Source organism: Silene latifolia, chromosome 8, assembly GCF_048544455.1.
Source record: "Silene latifolia isolate original U9 population chromosome 8, ASM4854445v1, whole genome shotgun sequence".
NCBI classification, from domain to species: Eukaryota; Viridiplantae; Streptophyta; class Magnoliopsida; order Caryophyllales; family Caryophyllaceae; genus Silene; species Silene latifolia.
Window position 1 is genome coordinate 24,435,627 of NC_133533.1, and position 23,261 is coordinate 24,458,887.

Below are 23,261 nucleotides of genomic sequence, written 5' to 3' on the forward strand. Positions count from 1 at the left end.
TGGCAGTTTACAGTACCTTTCACTCACTCGACCGGACATTGCATACTCCGTTAATAAGCTAGCCCAATTTTTGACACACCCTACCTCCAATCATTGGGCTGCCCTTAAGCGTCTCCTACGCTACCTCAACGGCACACTTCACCTCGGCATTCAGCTCACAAAATCGTCCCCATTGTGCCTTCATGCCTTCTGTGATGCTGACTGGGGTGGTGACCCAACCGACTACGTGTCCACAACGGGATACATTGTTTACTTGGGTAGCAATCCTATTTCATGGTCATCTCGCAAACAACGCGCTCTATCTCAGTCTTCCACTGAAGCTGAATTACGTGGTATTGCGAACACCACCTCCGAAGTTCTATGGCTCACCTCTCTTCTCTCTGAACTCGGTGTTAAGGTTACTAAGGCTCCTACAATTTATTGCGACAACTTGAGTGCGACTCACTACTCTGCCAATCCCGTCTTTCACTCACAGATGAAACATCTAGCTCTCGCTTTTCATTTTGTCAAGGAACAAATCCGTCTGGGCTCAATTCGTATACAGCATATTAACGGTAGTGACCAGTTAGCAGACAGCTTGACCAAACCCTTACATAAACCTCGTTTTCTTACCTTGTCTTCCAAAATTGGTCTCCGTCTCCGACCGTCCATCTTGAGGGGGAATGTCAATCATAACAAATCATCAGTCAATGATTCCCTAACCAATCCAACGTGAATCAAGGAAATTGATTTAGTCAATTGTTTATATTAGGAATATTCAAATTGTATATATTGTTAGCATTATTTACTCCTACTTTTTTGTTATTTGTTACCTTAATTCTAGCTATGTAAATTAGTATATAAACCTTGTAATCATAGTTAACAATTTGCAATTCATAATAATACTTCATTATCTTATAGAAGGTAGGGAGATTGGTGTTGTGTTTGGGAGAGAGGTCAAATTGGAGAAGATGCTCAAGGAGAGCATCCAATGAGATCGGGGTGTCCCTATGTTTTACGGCCTCAAAGCGTGTGATAAACCGAGTAATCAAGCCCACTGAGAACTTTGGCAACCACATCTTTGTCAGCGAGTTCGTCAACACAAGTACGGATGACCTGCATATAGTCGGTGGCAGAAAGAGTTTCCTTAGAGATGGATTAGAGGCTATCCTTGATTTGCATGATATGTCTTCTGGACGGATTTGCATAAGTGGACTTCAGGAGGGTCCAAATTTCTTGCGAAGTTTTCGTCTTGAGAAGAAGAGGAGCGATGCTAGAGGAGATGGTTCCTCGAAGTGCACCACTGAGAAGACGGTCTTGGCGAAGCCAAGTAGAGTAGGCCGGATTTGAGACAGTGGCCTTGGCATCATTTTCAATGGTAGCAGACGGACAAGGATGAGCGCCGTCTAAATACTTGAATAGATCATAGCCAAATAGAAGATCTTCAATATGGCGAGACCAAGAGCGATATATTGAGGGGGTTAGTTCGGTAACATTTGCGAAGCTAACAGCAACAAAGGGTTTTGATGGTTCGGCAGCATTAGGCAAAATGGAAGCATGGCCTGCCATTGAGAAGGATGAATTGATTGGGAAGGGTAAAAAAGGGAGGATGGATCGATTATTAGCAAGAAAGGGCAACGTCAACCTAAGGCCTATAAACTAGGTAACAAAATATACAACCTAACTAAAAGAGAAGATACAAATATTGACTAAGAGATTACAAGGATAATAAGGATTACAAGATAATATAAACAAGGCAAATAAATATTTACATATTTCTATTATCTTGATCTTTAGTATTATCTCCTTTTTTGTGAATATAGTATAGCTTCTTCGGTTGCCTTGTGCTTCAAACTCTTTACACGATGATTATACTTTGTTGTTGCAACTTGCGTCCTTAATTTAATATTCAAAAATTCTCATTTAAAACAGCATTATCCGGCCTCTTAAATCTTAAATTTAAGACGGGACAAATATTATACCAATGTGTATATAAGACAAATAAATTATTTTTCCCTATTCAATTTTATATGCACCGGTTTCGTATCGAACTATCCATATAATGATACATATAAAAATTAAACGATAAACCTCAAGATAATATAGATAACATTTGACAATGAGGGAGCGAGTAATAATTAAAGCACTTGATATTTTTTTTGAGGAAATTAAAGCACTTGATATTGATACACTTTCAAAGAGCCAATATATATGAGAAATAACAAATAAATAGGTTTTAGAATTTAGTGAAATCAGGAATATTAGTCTTGGGAGGTATATTTTGAGCTATAATTCTTTGTAATTTTGCTGGTGCAGTAGTGTGCTTAACCAGGGTTTTTCCTCGTCGAGTAAGAGCCATTGATTTTGTTCTTCCATAACATCTATCGAGTTTGCGATCACTCGACCCATACCAAAATTCCTCGTCTTCATCATTATAATCAGGTAAATTAACAAAATCATCTTCACGATCATAATCAGACCAGCCGCAACATGTTGGACAATAAACATTTCCAAAACGATTCCAATAATAATCGTAGTAATTTTCATATTCACTATTAGAATATCCCGACATTGATTGGTTCAACTCCGGATCCTCCAACCAAAGCTCGGCTTCACTTTCTTCCTCGACCGCCTTTTTTTCAAGCTTCTTAAGGTACTTTTGTTTCTTGACACTCAAGGTAACATCAACCCAAGGACTCGATATCTCGTCGATATTACCATTATCATATTCCTCGAGATTTGAATAAAAGATAAAGGGTTTATTTCCAGTAAACTCAGCCGTCATGTTAATAAGGTTGATATTAGGGTTAACGAGACTCGATATCTCATCGATATTACCATTATCATCCTCGAGATTTGATAACAAGAAGAAGGGATTACCATCGAACTCAACCATCATGGAGGTTGATATTAGGGTTAACAATTCCTTTGGTTTAAAAAAAAAAGGAAGAATATATTTGACCTAAGAAGGTGAAGAATATGAAGTTGCGTAATAGAGTATTTATAGGAGGAATTTAGAGGTAGTTTCCTAATTAGAAGAGGAGTCTTGCATATGTAGAATTGTAGATCTCGTGTTATCATAGGAACAAAAAATAAATGTGATAAATTGTTATATAAGACGGTCTCATACCATGAGACCAGCCCATTAACCAAAAGACCCATAAAAATCAAAGATTTTAAAAAACAAAATACAAAACCCAAAACTGATTACTAGATAACTATCATCTTCTCCACTTGTTAAAATAAATCCCACGACTAACCCTACTAACTACTTGTTGCCTCCAAATTTGGAAAATCAAATCACCTCCTCGTCTTTAATCAGTTGATTGTAGGTTCCTTTGTCAGAGCAATTCAAATAAGCAGACCTCCGAATCGGTCTTAAATGACACTATACTTCACACACATTTCCGCCCCAAAAATATTCATCTCAAAGCCATAATTTTTTACTTAAAACACTAAATTGTCAAACTAAAAACGATAGTTATCAAACTAAAAATCACATCTTACAAAAATAGAGTAGAACCTTAAATGTAAAGAACTTAAAATCTGATGTTTTCATTATAATACTTAAAATTTTCAAGATAAATTCATGAGTTTAAAAGATTAAACTTATTAAATTACAAGATTTGTGTGCAAAATTTGAAATAATTTAAAACCCAATTTTCAACTTAAAATTCAAGGTTCTCTACATAAACCATGACTTTTCACTTATAAGTTCTCAATATAAAAACACAAGTATTCAAGTTAAAACAATAGGTTGAAACTTGAAAGTATGATTGAAATTTAATTTTAAATTCTGGACTTTTAAGATCAATACAAACCCGGTAGTTGGTAGCACCGGTAGCGGCTAATCAACATTCTTTATTCTTGGTTTTAATCGTTGGGTGGAAGTAGAGAAAGGGCATAGTAGATGGCGACAACCGCAACAATGGTGAATTGGGACGGACATAACAATCGCGAACGAAGGCGATGAGGTTGTAGATTGTAAAGGTGGCAAATTAGGTGGTGATGGTGAGGACGTGGGCTGCAGAGGCGGCGCGAAATCGGCGTTGACAATGACCTGAGTTGGAGTTGTGGTTGAGGGGGTGGTTGGCAGTGGAACTCAGAATGCTTATTGGATTTTTTTTTGTTTTTCGTTTTTATATAACCATTTTTTATTGGGCTCCTCTCTTTTATTGGGTCCGTCCTATGCTATAGGACGGTCCTATAGGAGAGTTACTATTGGCAAAAACAACACCGTTTCTTTAAAATTAAGATATTCATTAGTACTAGGTTGAAAGCCCGTGCGTTGCAACGGGTTAATTAACTTGGTTATAATGAAAAAAATATTATAAAACATTAATGTTTACATCTAATCATTTGTTTACATATGATTAAAATATCTCTTTCAAAGAAAATAAATGAGAAATACATGCATACACGTCTACCGTTTATTGATTATGCGAGAAAAATAAATAATAAATAAATTTTGCTATTAAAGAGACAATAATAGAAACTCTAATAAGAGATCTCTAATAAGACAATACTTAAGAGATTTTTAAAAAAAATTGGTTGATATTTAAGTTCCAAAGATGACTCCTATTTATAATCATAGGTTCAGCCCACCTTATAGTAATTTTCCGATGTGGGACAATTCGACTATTTATACATTATATATTAATAACACCTACATTATTTTTCAATATGGAACAAATAACATTGTCAAAAATACACTATCTTTTTCGCACCCAGTTTGACATCCAACCCAATTAATAATGAGAAAATACTATACTATGTTCGTACGATTTTTCTATACTTTTATATATGATATGATTTTTTTTTTCTAAGTATATTATTTGTCCCACATTGAAAAATAATGTAGGTGTGGTGAATATACTACATATAAATAGTTGAATTGTCCCACATCAGATGATTATCAGGGTGGAGTTTCCTAAAAATTAATTTAGGAAAGTATTATAAATATATTTTTGGATGCAAAAAATAAAGTGTAGAATCTTTTAATTATTATAATTTATTATATTATATTATATTTAAGTGATTTTTCTATTTTTTTATATAAAAACTTATACATTTCATTTGGTAAAAAAAATTGTTAAAAAAATTATGAAAATAATATAATTTGATTTGTGGTAACAAATGCTATCATTAGAGTATAGATTTCATATAATTTGTTAATATAAAAGATTGTGTACTTCTTAGTATGTTATATTTCCCACATTGAAACATAATCTAGTGTGATGAATATACTACATATAAATAATAAAATTGTCCCGGGATGATCCTATGATTATAAATAGGAGCTATCCTAGAACTTAGATTATATATAATCTATAATCTATACTCTAATGGTAACATTTTTCGTACCACAAATCTAATTATATAATTTTCAAAATTTTTTTAAAGATACTTTTTGGTCAAATATAATGTAAAAGCTTTTATAGAAAAATTATAAACTATCACTTGAGTATAATATAGGAAACATGTGTTATAATAATCAAAACATTCTCCACATTATTTTTAATATCATGTTATGGAGATAATGATATAAACTCTTAAGAAGTCTCGAAGATAATATTTGAGAGACTCGAAAGATTTTGGATTGATATTTAAGTTCAAAGGATGCCTTCTATTTATAATCATAGGTTCACCCCACCTTTTGCTAATCTTTCGATATGGGACAATTCTATTATTTATACGTTCAATGTGGGGACATATAACATACTAATGGGTGCCTGGTTGGCTAGTTTGGAATGGAATGGAATTGATTGAATCTATTCAAGTGTTTGGTTGGGTGATTTTGGAGGAGTTAGATACTCAATAGATTCTAACTTCATCTCAACCCCCTGGAAACTCACACCCACCTTCTTCCCTTCAATAAACTTCATTCCTTCCCCTTACATATTTAGATTGAACCAAACAACTTTGAGATGGAATGAAGTTGGAATCTCATACATCTATGATATCATACTCCGTTCCATTCTATTCCTTCATCTCGAACCAAACGACCCCTAAGAATTATATCATCTTTAATATATGCAAATAATATGAAATCTATACTCCAATAATAACATTTTTTTTACCATGAATCTAAATATATTATTTTCATAATTTTTTTTAACCATATCATAGGATCACCTCATCTTATGATAATTTTCCGATGCGGGACAATTTTACTATTTATACATTATATATTAACAACACCTAAATTATTAATGTGGGAGAAATAACATACTAAGAAGTAAGAAGTACACCATCTTTTTTCGCACCTAGTTCGACATCCAACCCGATTAATACTATACTATGTTCGTACGTTTTTTTTCCTTTTTTTTTATCATAATTAAAATATGTGCAAATGATAAGAAATCTATACTCTAATAATAGCATTTTTTTATCACGAATCTATCTATATAATTTTCATAATTTATTTAACGATACTTTTGCAAATGAAATGTAAAAATTTTTATATAAAAATTATAAACATCACTTAATATAATATAGAAAATATACATTATAATAATTAAACATCCTCCACATTATTTTTTATATCATATTATGAAGATAATGATACAAACTCTTAACTCTTAAGAACTCTCTAAGACAATACTTGAGAGACTAAAAAAATTTTGGGTTGATATCTGATTTCCAAGGATGTCTTCTATTTATAATCATAGGATCAGCTCACATTATGTTAATCTTTCGATGTGGGAGAATTCTAATATTTATACGTTCAATGTAGAACATATAACATATTAAGAAGTACATCATCTTAAATATGTGCAAATTATATGAAATCTATACTCTAATGATAGCATTTCTTACCACGAATCTAATTATATTTTTTTCATAATTTTTTTACCGACATTATTTTGTCAAATGAAATGTAAAAGTTTTTATATTAAAATTAGAAACATTGCTTGACTATAATATAGGAAATATATATTATTATAGTAATTAAAAGATTTACCACTTTATTTTTTACATCAAAAATATTATTTATAAAACTTTCCTAAATTAATTTGTGATGATGTGGACAGCCTAGAATCGCTCGAAAAAACTCTTATATATATATATATATATATATATACTAGATTTAACACCCGTGCGATGCACGGGCCTGTTGGTAGAGTCTTATGTTATATTTTTAATTATATTATAAAGTATAAACGCTACTTCCTCCGATTCTCAACTGAACTTATAAGAGCTGAGCTGAGGCTTAAAGGGAATGACTTAAGTCCATAAAAACATTATCTAACTGTTATAAAAACTGAATATTCGTATTTAAGCCTCATGTACTGAGAATAATACCTTTTGCACAAATTTTAGATTTAGAATGTCTCACACCATAAAACTCTTGTGTGAGACCGTTACACATACTATAATCATTGTATTGCACCACATGTCAATGGTGAATAATACCTTTTGCATGAATTTTAGTTTGAGACAATTTCACATCATAAGATGGTCTTTTTCAGAAAGAAAACATTTATTTATTGCTGTGAACAAAAGAAAGAACTTTTATTCATTTTCTATATTTCTCATTGTTAAGACTATCAACATTATTTGGGGATAAGATCTCTTTTACAAACATTATAATACATCGTAAATGAGAACATCAATCTTTAACTCTCGCATTATCAATTCGTATGAAAAATATAAGCATTTGTTAGTATAGAAGTGTATAAGTCAGGGTAGAGATCATAGGTAACAACATAAGCTGATACATATAGCTTTATGTAATAGTAATTGACAATTTAATTAAATCAACCAATAATTAGACATAAAATTTAAAGAGATCAATGATAAATGAACTACAACCATTATAAACAAAAATTGATTCCATTATAAACAACCTGTGCAAGTAAATCATTGTGAGGTTTAACAACTCATGAAATCATCAATATAGTGGAGAAACGTCTATCCCATAGAAATAACATCAAAGAGGTACGTTTTAGCATTAGAATTGAATTTTCCCTCACATCAAACTTATCTATACGGCTTGGGATTAGATTGAGAAATCCAATACATTTTGTATATACGTAGTTTATAATGGAATTTAATTTCTATGAAGTAATTTAATTAGTCTCACTATAGATGGATATATCTGTTTAGAGTGAAAGACGGGTCAAATATACTTAAAGTGGTGACATTTTTGGGCCCATCATGTAACTTGTTGCTTGTCTTATTCTTAAAGTGAGTGAATATTTGGCTCGTCTATAACTATAGACGGATATCTCCCGTTTATAATGAGAATTTGTGGAAGTAATTATCATGCATATATGGCCTTATATGGGCTCTTAGTAAACTTCTTTCTTCGTCCAAAATAGAGTTCACTCTTAATTATTACTTCCTCCATTCAACTCCACTCTTACCACTTTACTTTTTCACGTTTGTCAACGCGCGTTTTACGCGCTAAATATCGTTAGCTACATATTTGCAAAAGTTATAGAAGTTAGATATTTTTAATGTACTCGTAGCTACTTTTTCACGTTTTATCGCGTTTTTTAATGGAGGAAGTACATGTTCCAATTATTACCTTTTTTGTCTCGATCATTTGTTCACCTTTTGAATTATTATGAAAGGTATTTAAGAGAAAAATAAACAAATAGTTAGGACAAAAGAAGTACAAAGAGCAAACGACAATCATGTTGTTGGGTTAAGTCGTACAACTCTAATCTCACACCTTAAACTCTGGACGTCAATATTCAATAGTAGGTATTAGTAATATCTAATATATTGTGATCGCTTTAAAATTACGATACACTCTTAGTATATGAAGTAATAGACTATTACGTACTAAATTGTAATAATGGAAAAGCGTTTTTACATACAAATAGATAATGTCTCCTAATCCTACTTAACTAAATATTCTATAGTTCATGAATCACGTAGTCGTCAAATTCAGGTGTGTCGAGTTTCCTACGCAATGAAGATAGTACGGAGTAATATTTTAGTAACATCTAATAAAATTGGGTATAATAAAATCAGTAAAGATCATGTGTCTTATTTTTGTGTTTCATTCTGTATCCCGCTCCATTTATCTCCAGCTATGAACTACAAAATAAAATCATCATACGTACTATCAAAGTATACTACCAAACTCCCGAACTTAATTAAGTTTGAGCTTATTACCTTATACTCGTAGATACCATAATTGATCTGTTTTCTTGTTGTAAACTCTTCAAAAAATGATACTCCACAATATGCGACCCAATAAAAAAAAGAATAATATACGTACTTTGATCCATGAGATTAATTATATTCATAAAAAAACTATATAATAGACCAACACATAAAAATTGAAGTTAATCTCCTTGGCAACTTTGAGGGGGAAATTTATCTCAATATTTGTCCATAACTCTAAAGACGTGTAAAAGTAATGGCTTATTGATCACATACCTTCTCCCGTAGAATTAATTAAAGATCTGTTCTAAGAACGAATTACAAAACCTTGTTACACGCTCAATTTAATATTATACCTGAAATTTCAACAAAATTACACTATTAGTATATTTGACAAATCATATATAATTGCAGGAGAAACACGCACTATGAATCTATGATATATCGAATAGTGTAATAAGCAAATACGGTATTAATACAATAAATAATATACACATCAATATCACAAAACAAAAACAAAAACAAAAACATCCAGCATATAGGAAAAACAAATATGAAAATCTAAAAGAGAAATAAGATGTCGTTTGGTTTGTAAATTACGGAGTATAAGGGCTAGGTATTTATATTGGATACAAACCTTATATACTTTGTATACGTTTAGGTATTTAAATACTTTGTCCAACTTGCCTTTTATCTAAGGAGATAAAAGAGTACTTTGAAAAAAGTACAAAGACACAGCTTCAAGTCCAAACAAGGAAGAACTTAAGAATATAAGGATTAGACAAAAATACAGAATTACAGAGAAAAATCAAACCTATTGGTTAATTACATTCTAATGTCATATGTGAAAGAGGCTACTGCTTCAAAACTATAAGCGACTTAGACCTTGCCATCGGTAAACATTTCCTTTGCTTGGGTCATTGGGTAGTTGGGTGTGTCCGAGGAAGGAAGTTTACTAATATGCAATATAGAGAAGCAAGATTATCTGAATTCAATATTGATCTGCAACAGTATTCTCCTTGTGGTTCTCTCTACAAAAAGATGGAGACAGGAGAAAAGAACGTCCAAATAGGAGTAAGATACGCATACGCAGAGCAATTTACCAATATAGAGAATATACAGTCATTGATGCGGCTTTAAATATGATGCCCATATCTCATCTGCTGGAGGCGGAGGTTGAACCCAATGCCCAGCAATCCGGCTGTAAAATGAGCAAATGATTTATCAATAATAATGAAACAGATAGGAAGCATGCAACAAAGAAGTGTTCAATCAGTGAAAACAAATACGAGTACTCCATAAGAGATCAGACTTTTGAAAATTTTGGTTTCAGTTTCTTTAAAACACAAGAACTAATCATCAAACCAGTATATCAAATCTATTTTGCAACCTTCACTACCTTCAGAAAACAAAAGTCTGAAAACTATAAAAATCAAAATAAATAAATATTAATAACAGAAGCAGCATAGCCAGAAGTATCGGATGTAGTCATGTAGGGTCTTTACTAGTTGAATAAAGTAATCGTTGAAACAAGTACCTATTTAGAAACCCTGAGGTCTTAAGAACCCACTTCAAGTGCCTCGACCATTGTAAATTAGCTAATTTAAATGCTACTATGCATGCAGCATAAACAACATCGCTCAAGTGTCTCAAAGAGATTAACTCCCCGTCTTCTATCCAAGGGATAAAGGCCAGAAGGAGTGAGAAATGCAGCCACCAACTGCTATTGCTTAATGCGCGAAGCACCAACATTTTTTGAGAGAGTGCTTTACTGCATACTTTCAGAATCTTTGGATGTATTGGATATGCAAACAAAAATTTACTATGTTCTAAAATAGATTCTTTAGAATTTATGTTTACATATATACTGTGTGATTTTATATGGCAAATTTAACATAAAATTTTGGCAGGAGATTGGTGATACTGGTTTTTGCACGCTTATTTGGCATGATAGAGCTTATTAAGAAAGAAAATGGAGAAAACAGAGAATAAGGGCTTTCTTACCTTCCTCCATGTCTGATATATGCATCCCATGTTCTACGAACCTGCATAAAGACCACCTTATGTCAAATAACACTCAAAGTTTGCTAACTGGAGAGGTTTTCAGGTACAAATAAACATTATAGAAATGCGTTTAATAGGCAACGTTATCAGGGTCATGCTAAGGCTTTTAAGAATAATGTGTGACAGTACTGAGAGACGTCTAAAAGTAATAACGAGAAATTTATACACTGTCATAATCAATTAGTTAATATTTCACAATGGTAAAATAAAACATGAACAACAAAAATTTAAGAGCTACATGGATCTTGCTAATGGTCCCATAATACTCCTATATGAGCTTACCACGCCATTTTCTACTCTGAACCATAAAAAATTAAATTGGGACAACAACCCATACATCAAGCACTGGAATCAAATGTAAAGAACACTGCCCACCCAGTTTGCAAACAAACTATATTCCAGTACGAATGATTTGGTTCGGGAATTGCCCATTGAACTATGAACCACGCAAAAGTGATTGCACAACCACAATCTATTTGCGATGTGATAAGAGTGGTAATCTTGGTGGGAAATTTGAAGACAGGGTAAAAAGGGGAGCTTTCAGTGGGAATATGCCAGATGGAGGGCAGAAGAATATAAAAAGTGCCAAGAGAGTTGACTGATATTAAAATTGATATACATTTGCTCTCCAGATTCTTTTTCCTCTCGCTAGCAATGTTAGCAACAACAACAACATCATCAGGGCCTTAATCCCAAAATGATTTGGGGTCGGCTGACATGAATCATCCTTTAGAACCGTCCATGGGTGAACGCACACCCCAAAAAGTGAAAAAAAGAAAAGAAAAATTGAAAAACAAAAGGGTAGTGAAACATAATACAAAAGCCAGGTAAACTTATAGGTTTTAAAATCGAAGTCCGGATTTCTTTTACAAAAACTTAGAATTTAAATCGAGAAAAAAGATTAAAACGATTTTGAAAACCGAAGTAAAACTCTAGTTCTTTTTTATCCTTGCTAGCAAAGTTAGCAACTTCCAAAAAAAATCTCCCTTCCTAAGACTGATTTATTTAATTATCCAAATTTTTATCCTCGCTACTCTGTTGACTCTTCTGTATATGGGTTGTAAGGTTTCCATTTTAGAAATCCTCAGACTGGAATCACCGTATCAAGCAGCTTGAAGGAGCTCTACTACTTGCACTTTAAAGATCAGAACAGTGGCCACTCGATTAAGCTTGAAGTCGACCGACTCTAGTTCTTTATTATCGGATCAGACAGCAATTAAACCAACCATCACAATTTACTTTACGAAGCCGATCCCAAAAGGGTCCCAAGCCAAGTACATCCTTATTTTAGTTGCCACAGTTATAGGTGATCCAACTGCACCACACTGGAACTCTCATTTGATATGCTGCTAGTTACCTAAAGCTTATAGAGCTGCAATGCTACTATCTTTATGTCGCATAACATGGTTGATTGTACAACAGTAACAGCCCTTGATACCTTAACTGCTCCAGCTTGCAGTGGGTAGGGTAAAGAATAGCAGATGTATGTAGCCTTACCCAGTGTTATAATCACAAAAGGTGCCTCACACACCACATAAAAAAATTATGCAGCACCTAATGTCAAAGGCATAAAAACCTTACCTCAATCAAAGTACCCATGTCAGTATTACTTCCATGATAATAGTGATAAAATTCAGGAGGTAAATTAGCCACATAATCATATGCTCCATAATTTTGCCTTTCACTGCCATGTTTTTCAGGTGCTTTGTCAGTAGCCGGAAAGGAAGGAAGCGCACTTCCACTTTCTGTTCTCTGTTCTTGACTTTTTTTGCCATTATCCTCACTGCTACCGTCTTTCGGGTCTAAATTGACACCCTGGCTAACTTTTCGAGATTCTTCAGCGGCTGCAATGGCGTCCTTAGCGGCATCTGTGTCGGCTGCAGCCTTTGCTTGCTGCTCCTCTTCTTCAACTGCAGCTCGAACTCGTTCAAGAAACTTGTCATCTTCTTCAGGAAGAAAATGCCCTGCGTGAAGATTCGCCAGTTGTGCTTCCAGGTAAGCATTTATGTAAAAGCATATGTAAACATGACTGACAGCAATGTGTACGTAAACATGCACATAGGACAACTACTTTTCAGCATAATCAGTAAGAAACCTTAAAAACGAAAACTTTTTTCACTTCACTATGGCCATGTAGCAGCATAACCATATGACAACCAGAGGTAGAAACAGGCAGAAATTATAAGTCCTAATTCTGTTATAAACAGGCAGAAATTTTATAGTCCTCATTCGTCTTTGGTGGTCAACAAAAGTAATTTTGACCAAAAATTTCTCCTAATAAAAATAAAGAGAGAATCTAAAATTATATCGTGTTTGATTTATTATAATACAATGTTAGTATTATTATTTTTGAAAGTTGTAACTAATGCATATTGTGAAAACAGTGAGTAAAGTCCATATCACTAGACCGCCAAAGTTAAATGAGGACGATATACATGTGATGGAGTACATTTTTATATCTCTTTCAGAGGTATGCTATCTACAGGGGGAAAACGTATCATTTAATAAGTGGGTGCATAAATCTTAGGTCTCATGTACCAGTGGAATAAACAAACACATGGATATGTAGAAAGAAATACTCCATACCTTGCTTTTTCATCTTTTGAATCCTAATAGACCGCAGTTCTTGTAACTTCTCAACCATAAGTGCTAGCTCAAGCTGAAAGGAGTTCAACAATTAACAAGCCTCTATGAAATTACAGTATAGACATCACATCTAAAAGCTCAAGAAACAGACACTATGTGAGAGCAAATAATGTGTATTTGAATTAGTATCAGAAAAGATTCAGATATTTCGCCAAGCTATTAATGTGGCTCAAGCCTTTGAAAGTCAGTCAGTAACCAAAAAAAAAAAAAGAGGCCACCTAACATGTACAGAACTCAGCAAAATTCAGGTGAACTAGAACATTTTTCCTGGCCTAAAATAGCACACTTAACGTTTGAAATTCAAAGTTTGATAATGTTGTAGCTTCACTGCTAGAAGGTTGAGACGTTCAGTATCAAAAAGAGAAATCAGAAAGGATTCGAGAAGTCAAGAAATGACAAATGCACCGGAGTGGAAATTATTTCAGATAAATAGTTGCAAACAGACAACACTCAAAGGATATGGAGACCTTGGGTAGTGGAAAAGCCTTCTAAAAATATGTTCCTTCCAATGCTTGATAAGATATTTTCGAATTACACGAACCAAAGTCGCTTCAGAAAAAACAACTTACGATGAAATTGCAGTTAAGTGCAGAAAGAATACAATTAACCTTCCAAAAATGCACGATAATAACCAAAGAAAGCCACTACTCACCTCAGCTTCTAATTTCTTCCTCTCCTCTTTGGCCTTCCGCTTTGCGATTTCCTTCATCTTCTCTACCTACAAATCCTCACATGATAAGTACTTTAATTTAAACCAGGTGAAGGACTGTAAAGCTGAAACCATTAAATTACAAGGAGATTGTGATCCTGACACCAGACTACTTCAAAATTTATGGACAGCTTATCAATCCAAAAGTTATTCCTAGCTCAGCGAATCATTAATAGCTCATTTCTTAGAAGAACTAATTTTTATGCAGCGATGCGGATTAAGAATAAACTTCTGCTGGGAGAAAACAACAAATTGTTTAAAATTGGCAGGAATATTAATCACATCGAGGAGTGCATTGGGTGTGTAAACATAGCAAGCATTTTGAGGATGTGCAGGTATCACTTATCAGTAATAGTAAGTCCAATAGGAAGCAATAGACTCTGTTGAGAATAAAGTTAGGGTAATAGTGGAATCATCATAAACTGGTTTTAGAGTCCTAACAGTGGTAGGCAGAACCATAAGATAGCAGTATAACCATACTACCCCATTGAATCAAAGGTTCTCGACAATGGCAGGTGCGGAGGGGTCAAAAGTATACAGCCTTGCGGTGTACGGAAGCTACAAAACACAGATAGACTATTTTACAGCTACAACTAGTGAACTTTTAATTTCATGTGATTTCAATCTGCTCATCTGACCTATTTCTCAGTTCAGTAGGCCAATCATTGAGTATGGATATATAACGTCATCCCAGTGCCGCAGACTATGGCGATGTAAGGGTCAGAATGTCAGATGTTGTTGCATGTAGCTTTCACGCTGAGGTTGTTTGTAATAAAAAATAAATCAAGACATGTTGGAGATGGGTTAGCAGTCAATTCAACGGGAAAAGCCACATTAGTTAGTCATATGATTGTATACATCCCTGGCAACCATATTATTTTGGATATTGAGAAAGTGCGGTATAATCAAATCAACATGCATTGTTACTTTTATCGTACTAGGAAATACAATATCAAAGTCCTGAACATAGTTAGACAATAGGTACTCTGTTGTATCAATTATATAAAAAATCCAACCATAAACAACAAGCAAACATCAAAACTGGTTACTCAGACAGTCACGTGTCATTGCAGTAAGGCATAAAAAATTTTTTGCAACCTATGCAGTAACCACCATAGTGTCCAAGGTCCTGATTCTTTGATACCAAATGCCATAAGTTAAAGAAGAATGTAATATAACCACACCAAAAACATCTAACAATAATATGATTCACCAGATGCAGTAGGTGGTACCTTCTGTTGTGCCAAATCCTTGGCAATTTCTGTAGCCCTCCATTCGTCAGCCTGTCGGTCTAGTTTCTCGAATTGGTCACCTTCCTGAACACCAAAAGCAAAACATTTACACACGAAACATTCAACAACCTACTAACAAAACAATACGAAACTTCGCCGACATAAAAGCCCAACCTTGGCAAGCATTTCAGCGACACGACGTCTCTTCCTCTTCCTCCACTGCTTATTTCGTTTTGACTTGTTAATCTTGTCATTCAACTTAACAGCAACAGACTTCTCCTCCCACGGACTCCCTTCATCAGTAACAACCCTAAATGGCTCAAGCAGAAACCTCAATTTCGACATCAACCCATTTGCAGCCTCCACTGAAATCATCTCCTGAGCTCCTAAATCAATCCTACATTCCTCCATAAACTCATTAAACTTCTCAAAATCTAAACTTTTTCCTGATTGTCCATCAACATTGTCCACATTTCCCACACACCCTTTTGCTTCCTTCACCTTCATCAACATCTCTAGCTCGGTTTGCCTACCATGCATAAACAAATAAGTATACATACGCAAAACAAAAAATAAATAAATAAATTGATTAATTAAAACCCAACAACACCAGCAAGACTTGGATGAGACGGTATCATACATCACAATGCAAGTACGAGTTTAACTAACTAAACTGAACTAAACAAAACGGTTAAATTACATCACAATGTGGGTACGGCTCTATTCTTTTGGACTAAAACTAACTAAACTAAACGGTCTCATTACATCACAATGTGGGTATGGCTCTATTCTTTTGGACTAAACTAACTAAACTAACCCGAACTAAACTAAAATGAACTGAAAGGACCTGAACGAAACTGAACCGCATTGAATTACTAAAAAACTTGAATTAAACCGAACTGAAATGAAATTACGTCCAAAAAGAACATGGTCTAACCCCTGAGTTTTTGGTCAATATGAAATAGAACCAAAAATAATACGGCAGAAATCAGAAGTGGGTAAAAAATTAAAGAAAACTTACATTGAATTAGCAAGAATTAGGGTTTGATGTAATTCTTGAAGATGATGTCCAACATTAAAATGGGTCCAAAAAGAGGAAGAAGGAGGTGGGTTTGGAGGAATTACTGGGCCCCATTGTTGAGGAACGATATTTTGATATTGAAATTGATTCATTTGCAGAATTGAGAGAGATTTATAGATTAATTTGATCAAATTTGTGCAAAGTTTTCAACTTTGATTTGAAGAAGATGAATGTCTCGAAGGTTGATAGGTAAATTAAAGTTTAAAAAGGTTAAAATTGTAATTTTGTGTGAAATGCACAAAAAAACTGATAATTTAGAACCGAAGAAAGAAAAAAAGTTAGGGGGCGTTTGGTTGGGGGAATAAGGAAAGGAAAAGAGAATAAAAATGGTTGATTCCTTTTGTTGTTGTTTGTTTGACACAAAGAAAGGGTAACACATACCCTCCCTTACCCCCAAAACCATTCTCATCCTTACCCTCCCCGTGGCAGTTCTACAACCCCATAATCCCTTCTTCCTCCTACTCCCTATTTCCACCACTCCCACCAACACCCACCACACCCTCTCACACCGTCAACCACTGCCACCTACACCCTACACCCACCACACCGACACAACCACCACCAACGACGCCGCCTGTCCACGCTACCTTATATCCTCAACCACTAAACACCACACGTAACTCTCCCACCCCACCAACCACCACCAACACCTTCCTCGGCCACACCACTGCAACCGCCCGACACCGGCCACACAAGATCTGGTGTTTTAAGGGGTGGGGGAGGGGTTTTCGAAGGGTTGTGGTGGATTTTTTAGAATGAATAAGGTGTTTGGGGTCGGGATTGTGGTGTTTGTTGAGGGCGTGAGACGCGGTGATTAGGTTCGCCGTGGGGTACCGTGAGGAAGATCGTCGGCGCCGCTACTTGTGGTGGTGTCGGTGTAGATAATGGTGGCAGGTGGCGGGTAATGGTGGTGGAGGTGGTGGATGTTGACTTTTAATTCCCTTTTCCTCTAATTGTCAACCAAACACCCAAGTATAATATGGGTGATCCCATTCATTTCCCTCTCTTACCCTTTCTTGATTTCATTCTCTTACCCTTTCCCATACCAAACGCCCCCTTAGTTGATTAGGTAGTATTACAAATTCACGTTCATGTTTAGAGCAATCAATTTACAAATTGGGTGAAATTAGGGTTTGATTTGGGGATGCAGGGAGGAAGGAGAAATAAACTAGACGTTTCACTGAGCAACTCGAGCTCGGCTCGTGTGTGTTCGGCTTGAGAGCTTAATAAGTCAAAGCGAGCTAACGTTGACTCTGCTCAAAAAATTTGTAAGCGACTCGAACTTATGTAATCCCCTTTATACTCAAAAGAATAAGGATTTCTTAAAATTTTCTCACCTAAGAGCATGTGCATTAGTTGAAATTTAGTGACTCAAATACACTATCTCTTTTAATTGGGGTGTCACATCAATGTGGGAGGTTCCCCATCATTTAGGGCTCCCCTAGTTTGAGTGAATCTTACCACATTGAACAACAAATGGGACACGGCCATGTGGCAGGTGGGACACATAAAATTTGTTGGGGAAAATCATTGATGCAAGATATAGTAATAAAATGGGGAGGGAAAATTAAAAAATTAGTGGGAAGTAAGGTGGACGAATAAGAAAAGAGAGAAAAAATATGGGGAGGTCAATGGATGCAAATGTGACTTGCTATAAATATGCTTCATTATAAATTACTTCTATATCATATCTACAACCGAGTCAACTATTCTATGCAATAGATAATTTTATTCCGTTTAAAAAGGGTAATATTTTTTCAATTTTTGTGAACATATTGAAACGATTTTTTAATTTTGTTACATAAATAAAATTGCACTAATTATAGGTACGATGTGATAGAAGTATTTCATTATTATTATTTTTTGAAACTAAACATGATGGCCACGAACATTTTTTTAGCAAATATGTTCTAATTAATTCTATTATTGTGTCTTTTGAAACAAACGTATTACAAGTTGATAGTATTCATAGATTGTTTTTGTTTTTTACCTCTAAAAGAAAAAACTTACGAATAGTATATGTTTTCTTACCGTTTAACTTAATATCTATCTCTGCTCCATACTATTTGAACATTTAGACTTTGGTTAATTTTTAAAAAAATTTAATTTAACATATACATAAATATATTTATTACAACACATATCCTTGCATTTTTCAGCTTTTCATAAATACTCCTGCTCGAGCTACTCATCTAACTCTGGTTTTTGAAGAAGCCCTTCATTTCAAAAGAAAAATCAACACCCGATCTATAATGTAAAATATTTTCTTATTCTTTATCTGATTGTATTTTTAATGTCATTCCTTCACGTTTATATTACGCCTTTAGTGAAACATAATGATACAATAACAATATTTTTTAAAATAAAGTTAATCTTATACGGAGAGTATATGTGTTGAACCTCCTCTTTCCTACCTCCTAATAATATACTCCCTCCATTCAATTTTTATCACCCCATTTCAATATAATATCCCTCACATATATTGGAGAAATAGGGTGATAAAAGTTGAATGGAGGTAGTATTTCTTAATTAAATTTCAAATGTAGTTATTATAGTGGTAAAATTTTTAAATTCTCTAATATCTCTATCTAAAAATAAATTTCATAATTAAATTTCAAATGGAGTTATTACAGTGGTAAAATAGTTAAATTCTCATATATCTCTATCTAAAAAACCACGCATTTGCGCGGGATCTATACTAGTTAGATAAGATATTACTCATATTTTATAAAAAATATTTTGTCATGATTATATATTTGTATTACACATATCAAAAATATCTCATTGATTTTCCAGTATTTGTAGATAAAACCTTCGAGCCTTGTTATTGAAAATATCGAGAGGAAAAAACGAAAATTCAACAATTATATATAGGCTCGAGTTGAGCTCGAGTTTGGCTCGAGCTCGCGTTAAATCTCGCAAGCTTGATAACGAGCACAATTTTTTTCAAGTTCGGGTAAGCTCGAGGTTTACTTTATGAGTACAAGCCGAACAAGGCCAACTCGGGCTCTGCTCGGCTCGTTAACACCCCTAAGTAGGATATTCAATTTGTTTTTAGTAAATAGAGGACTCAAATTCTGACTTTCTAAAAATAATTAACAAATCACTTTCTTATCATATTAATTAACGGATTTGTTAAATCCTTCACACACTTTTACTTAATCCTACGTACTTTTTTCGACTTTGGCCTTCTCATTTCATAACACAAACAACCCTTTGAAAGAGAGAGAACAGAAGAAGGCTGCCAACTACTTCAAATTTATGGTGTTAGGGACGTTGCCGGCAAGCACGAACGACATGCATCCAATTTGACCATTAATTTGTCTAGTGTGTAATATGTTACGGTAATGAAAACGGATCATTCTTTTCCGAGGAATGGATTGTGAATCATATTGACAAGGAATATGTAAACCACGGATTGGAGTAGTGTAATCTGTTTAGGTAATCTCCATCACACAAACTTGATTATAGGAACTCACATAAGTACACCACCGACGAGACGATAACCTTGATCGCGGCATTCCTCCTGTCACATTAATAGATCTCGATTTTGATGTTGACTGTGACGTTTTGACGCCATAAATGGTTGAGTTTTAAATCTACGGTGGATTACAGTTTTGAGAACAAGTACACGGCGGTTCACAAGGCATACCGGCCAGCTCTCTGACGCATCCATCGGTGGTCTGGGTGGGACCGGAGGTGGTGACTGCTGCTAGGGGGCAGGGGTTCAGGTCATTGGGTATTGGGGATAGCGAGGGGAGAGAATGTTTTTAAATATATATAACATTATTAAAAGGCTAGTCTAAAAAAGCTACGTAGACAATGCCACATGGGATAAAAAAAAGCCACGTATGCAAGAACAATGTGGCTTGGCAAACTAATATGACATGGATTATCAATTTATTGTTATATTGCATTAATTTAATTCACTTATTTCCTTTACAAATCCATCCATATTCCATTAGCTTTAAACTTAATTAACTAAAAAAAATTACAATAAAAAAATACGCATTATTTATAAGTTAATAATTTCAAGATATTTCATATGGAGTAGTATTATATGTATTTGAAATAAAAACGAATACATGAAATTAAGAACGAAGAAGAATTGAAAACAAAACAAAAAAATTGTACATATACAATATAGTTAAAAGGCTACTTAAAATATTTAATTTTAATCCACATGTCGATTTTTTATTGGTAAATACTAATTCATCTATATTGATTACTTGATTATTATTTATACAATATTATAAAAGTCTAGATTATGTATTAAGAAGTTATCTTTAAAACTGTCACATGCTTATAAGTAAAATAAAAAATAAAAAAAAATATTAATTACAAACACAAAAAATAAATTAATACAAACTCTTTATTTTCTTCTCATAAATTTGGTTATTAATCTACTTATTTATTTAACCTTTAATTTCTTATATTTAATAGTATGGTTTTCTGGTTTTCTCTCACCATTATTATAATTTGTAGTTATCATAATTTGTTTTATCTCCCTTTTAATTCACAAAATCGTTCCTCTTCCCTCGAATAAATTGAATAAATTGTTGAATTTAATCAATAATTAATAACAAAAAGTTTCATATATAACTATTACAACAATCCTAATTTTCATTTTTATTCAAAAAGTTGGACGGTAAAGTATACATACATAGATAATTAAATGAATTCTTTCGCTTTTTATCCTTATTATGTTTTAAATTTATTAATAGTAATAATGTTATTTAGTTATTGTTTTTGTGTTTGTATTGAAATTTCAGGAAGATGACATACTCAATTATCAATAACATTGCATGAAATCTATACTATCTAATTAAAAGGGTAGCTTAAAACATTCAATTTCATTTCACATGACATTTTCACACCCCAATAATTCTTATTCATTTTTATTGATTATTTAATTATATTGAAAATATAACATGAATGGAATAATATTTGAATTTATAAAACTATAATCTATAATTAAAAAGTAAGCCAAACTATCTATCATCATCTGAATGTCATATTTTAAATTTCATAAGATAATTTCAAAACTATGCAAAGTAGATTTTGTAAAAAAATACAAAATAAAAAATAAAAAATAAATAAGAATATGAATAAAGCAAATATTTTACATTCCATTTCTCCTTTCCTCCATATTTATGTCTATATTAAATTTCATAATAATGAGACAAATCTATAACTCAATAATCTAAATATAAAATATATAAATCTAATTAAAAGGCAAGCGAAACTAACTATCATCGTTTACATGTCATATTTTAATTACATAATAAGACAACATCTTAAATAATTCTCCTGTAAAGTGGATCTTGTAAAAAAAGTAAATTATAACAATAATAATAATCAAGCAAAACTTATACATTTCATTTCTCTTTATTCCTTATTAATGTTTATATTAAATTTCATAATAATGAAAAATGATGCTCAAAAGTCGTGAACCTTGATTGATATTTATGCCTATATTAATTTTGATAATAATGAAAAAAGGATGCTCAAAGGTCATAAAACGCATCCTCAATTCTTTATATATTTTTGATGGAAGACAAAATTTATAAGCCAAAAATTTTCTTATCTCTATCGTCAGTAGAACTAAATGTATCATTAAACTTTCCTATTATTCTATTAACATCAAGCCAAGTGTATTAAGGTTTTAAAATTATTAACTAATTTATTTACTTTTTATGTAAGTTCCATTGGGTTATGAAATGTTCATCACATTTTCAATTTCATCGTTTGTGTTTGTTTTGTTCTCATTAGGGGATATCAAGATTTGTGGTGTCTCCATTGGGTTAGAAGCCGTCTCTCTCTAAAAAAAATTAACTAGAGAAAAACCCTAATTTCTTCTTGCTGCTCCGCCGTCTTCACCATCCAAGCTTGCCTACCTCCTTCTTCCCCTACTTAATCGCAGGAGATGCGTTCGTCCCTTAGCCTATCTCCGACGATTAGTCACATCTCATATCCTTTTACCCCCCCAATTATTAAACTTGTTTCTTTCGTTTTTTTATGTTCAACCGCCGCCATCCCGCCGTTGTTCTGTCGCGGGGGTTGGGTCTGTCCTGACCTTCCTCCGGCGATGGTCTATCCCTCGGTCTTTATCTTGTTTTCCGGTATCCCTGCACCTCTTCTCCTTTGATTTGGTTTTTGACCCGACTGTTTTATGAACCTTCGGTTGGATCGTTGGAGGATCAGCCTGTTGTTGCCTCTCTCGGCGTCTTGATGCTTCGTCGGCCTGTTAGTTTGTTTCGTGGTTGCAGCTGAATTTTGTGTTCGCAGAGGGCTTTTATTGGCTTAGTTTTACCGTTTGTCTGGGGTTGTTTCCTCATTGTCGTCCTAGTCCTGTCGGTACCTTGTCATGTCACCACCTTTTTTCGTTGTCTATTCAGGGGTGATCCCCCCATTTCCCCCACCCCTGGGT

The 23,261-nt window shown here is 33.7% G+C and overlaps 1 protein-coding gene across 1 annotated transcript; it reads right to left on the reverse strand.

Moving 5' to 3' along the window:
- Positions 1–9,275: 9,275 nt before the first annotated feature.
- On the reverse strand, positions 9,276–17,038 carry LOC141596584 (U11/U12 small nuclear ribonucleoprotein 59 kDa protein). The gene is made up of 9 exons (XM_074416785.1): positions 16,772–17,038; positions 15,925–16,279; positions 15,751–15,834; positions 14,462–14,527; positions 13,750–13,822; positions 12,745–13,127; positions 11,104–11,144; positions 10,203–10,300; positions 9,276–9,455 (listed from the first exon to the last, which is right to left on the reverse strand). The coding sequence occupies exons 1-8, from the start codon at positions 16,921–16,923 to the stop codon at positions 10,222–10,224; spliced, it is 1,233 nt and encodes a 410-aa protein (XP_074272886.1). The 5' UTR covers positions 16,924–17,038; the 3' UTR covers positions 9,276–9,455; positions 10,203–10,221.
- Positions 17,039–23,261: the final 6,223 nt, after the last annotated feature.

What these genes read in the sequence shown, in the direction of transcription:
- LOC141596584 (XM_074416785.1), bottom strand. Translation starts at nt 16,923, where the DNA reads ATGAATCAATTTCAATATCAAAATATCGTTCCTCAACAATGGGGCCCA. An exon ending in TCGCTGAAATGCTTGCCAAG is followed by an intron (nt 15,835 to 15,924) that starts GTTGGGCTTTTA and finishes TTTGGTGTTCAG; the next exon opens with GAAGGTGACCAATTCGAGAA. An exon ending in GGAAGAAATTAGAAGCTGAG is followed by an intron (nt 13,823 to 14,461) that starts GTGAGTAGTGGC and finishes AACTCCTTTCAG; the next exon opens with CTTGAGCTAGCACTTATGGT.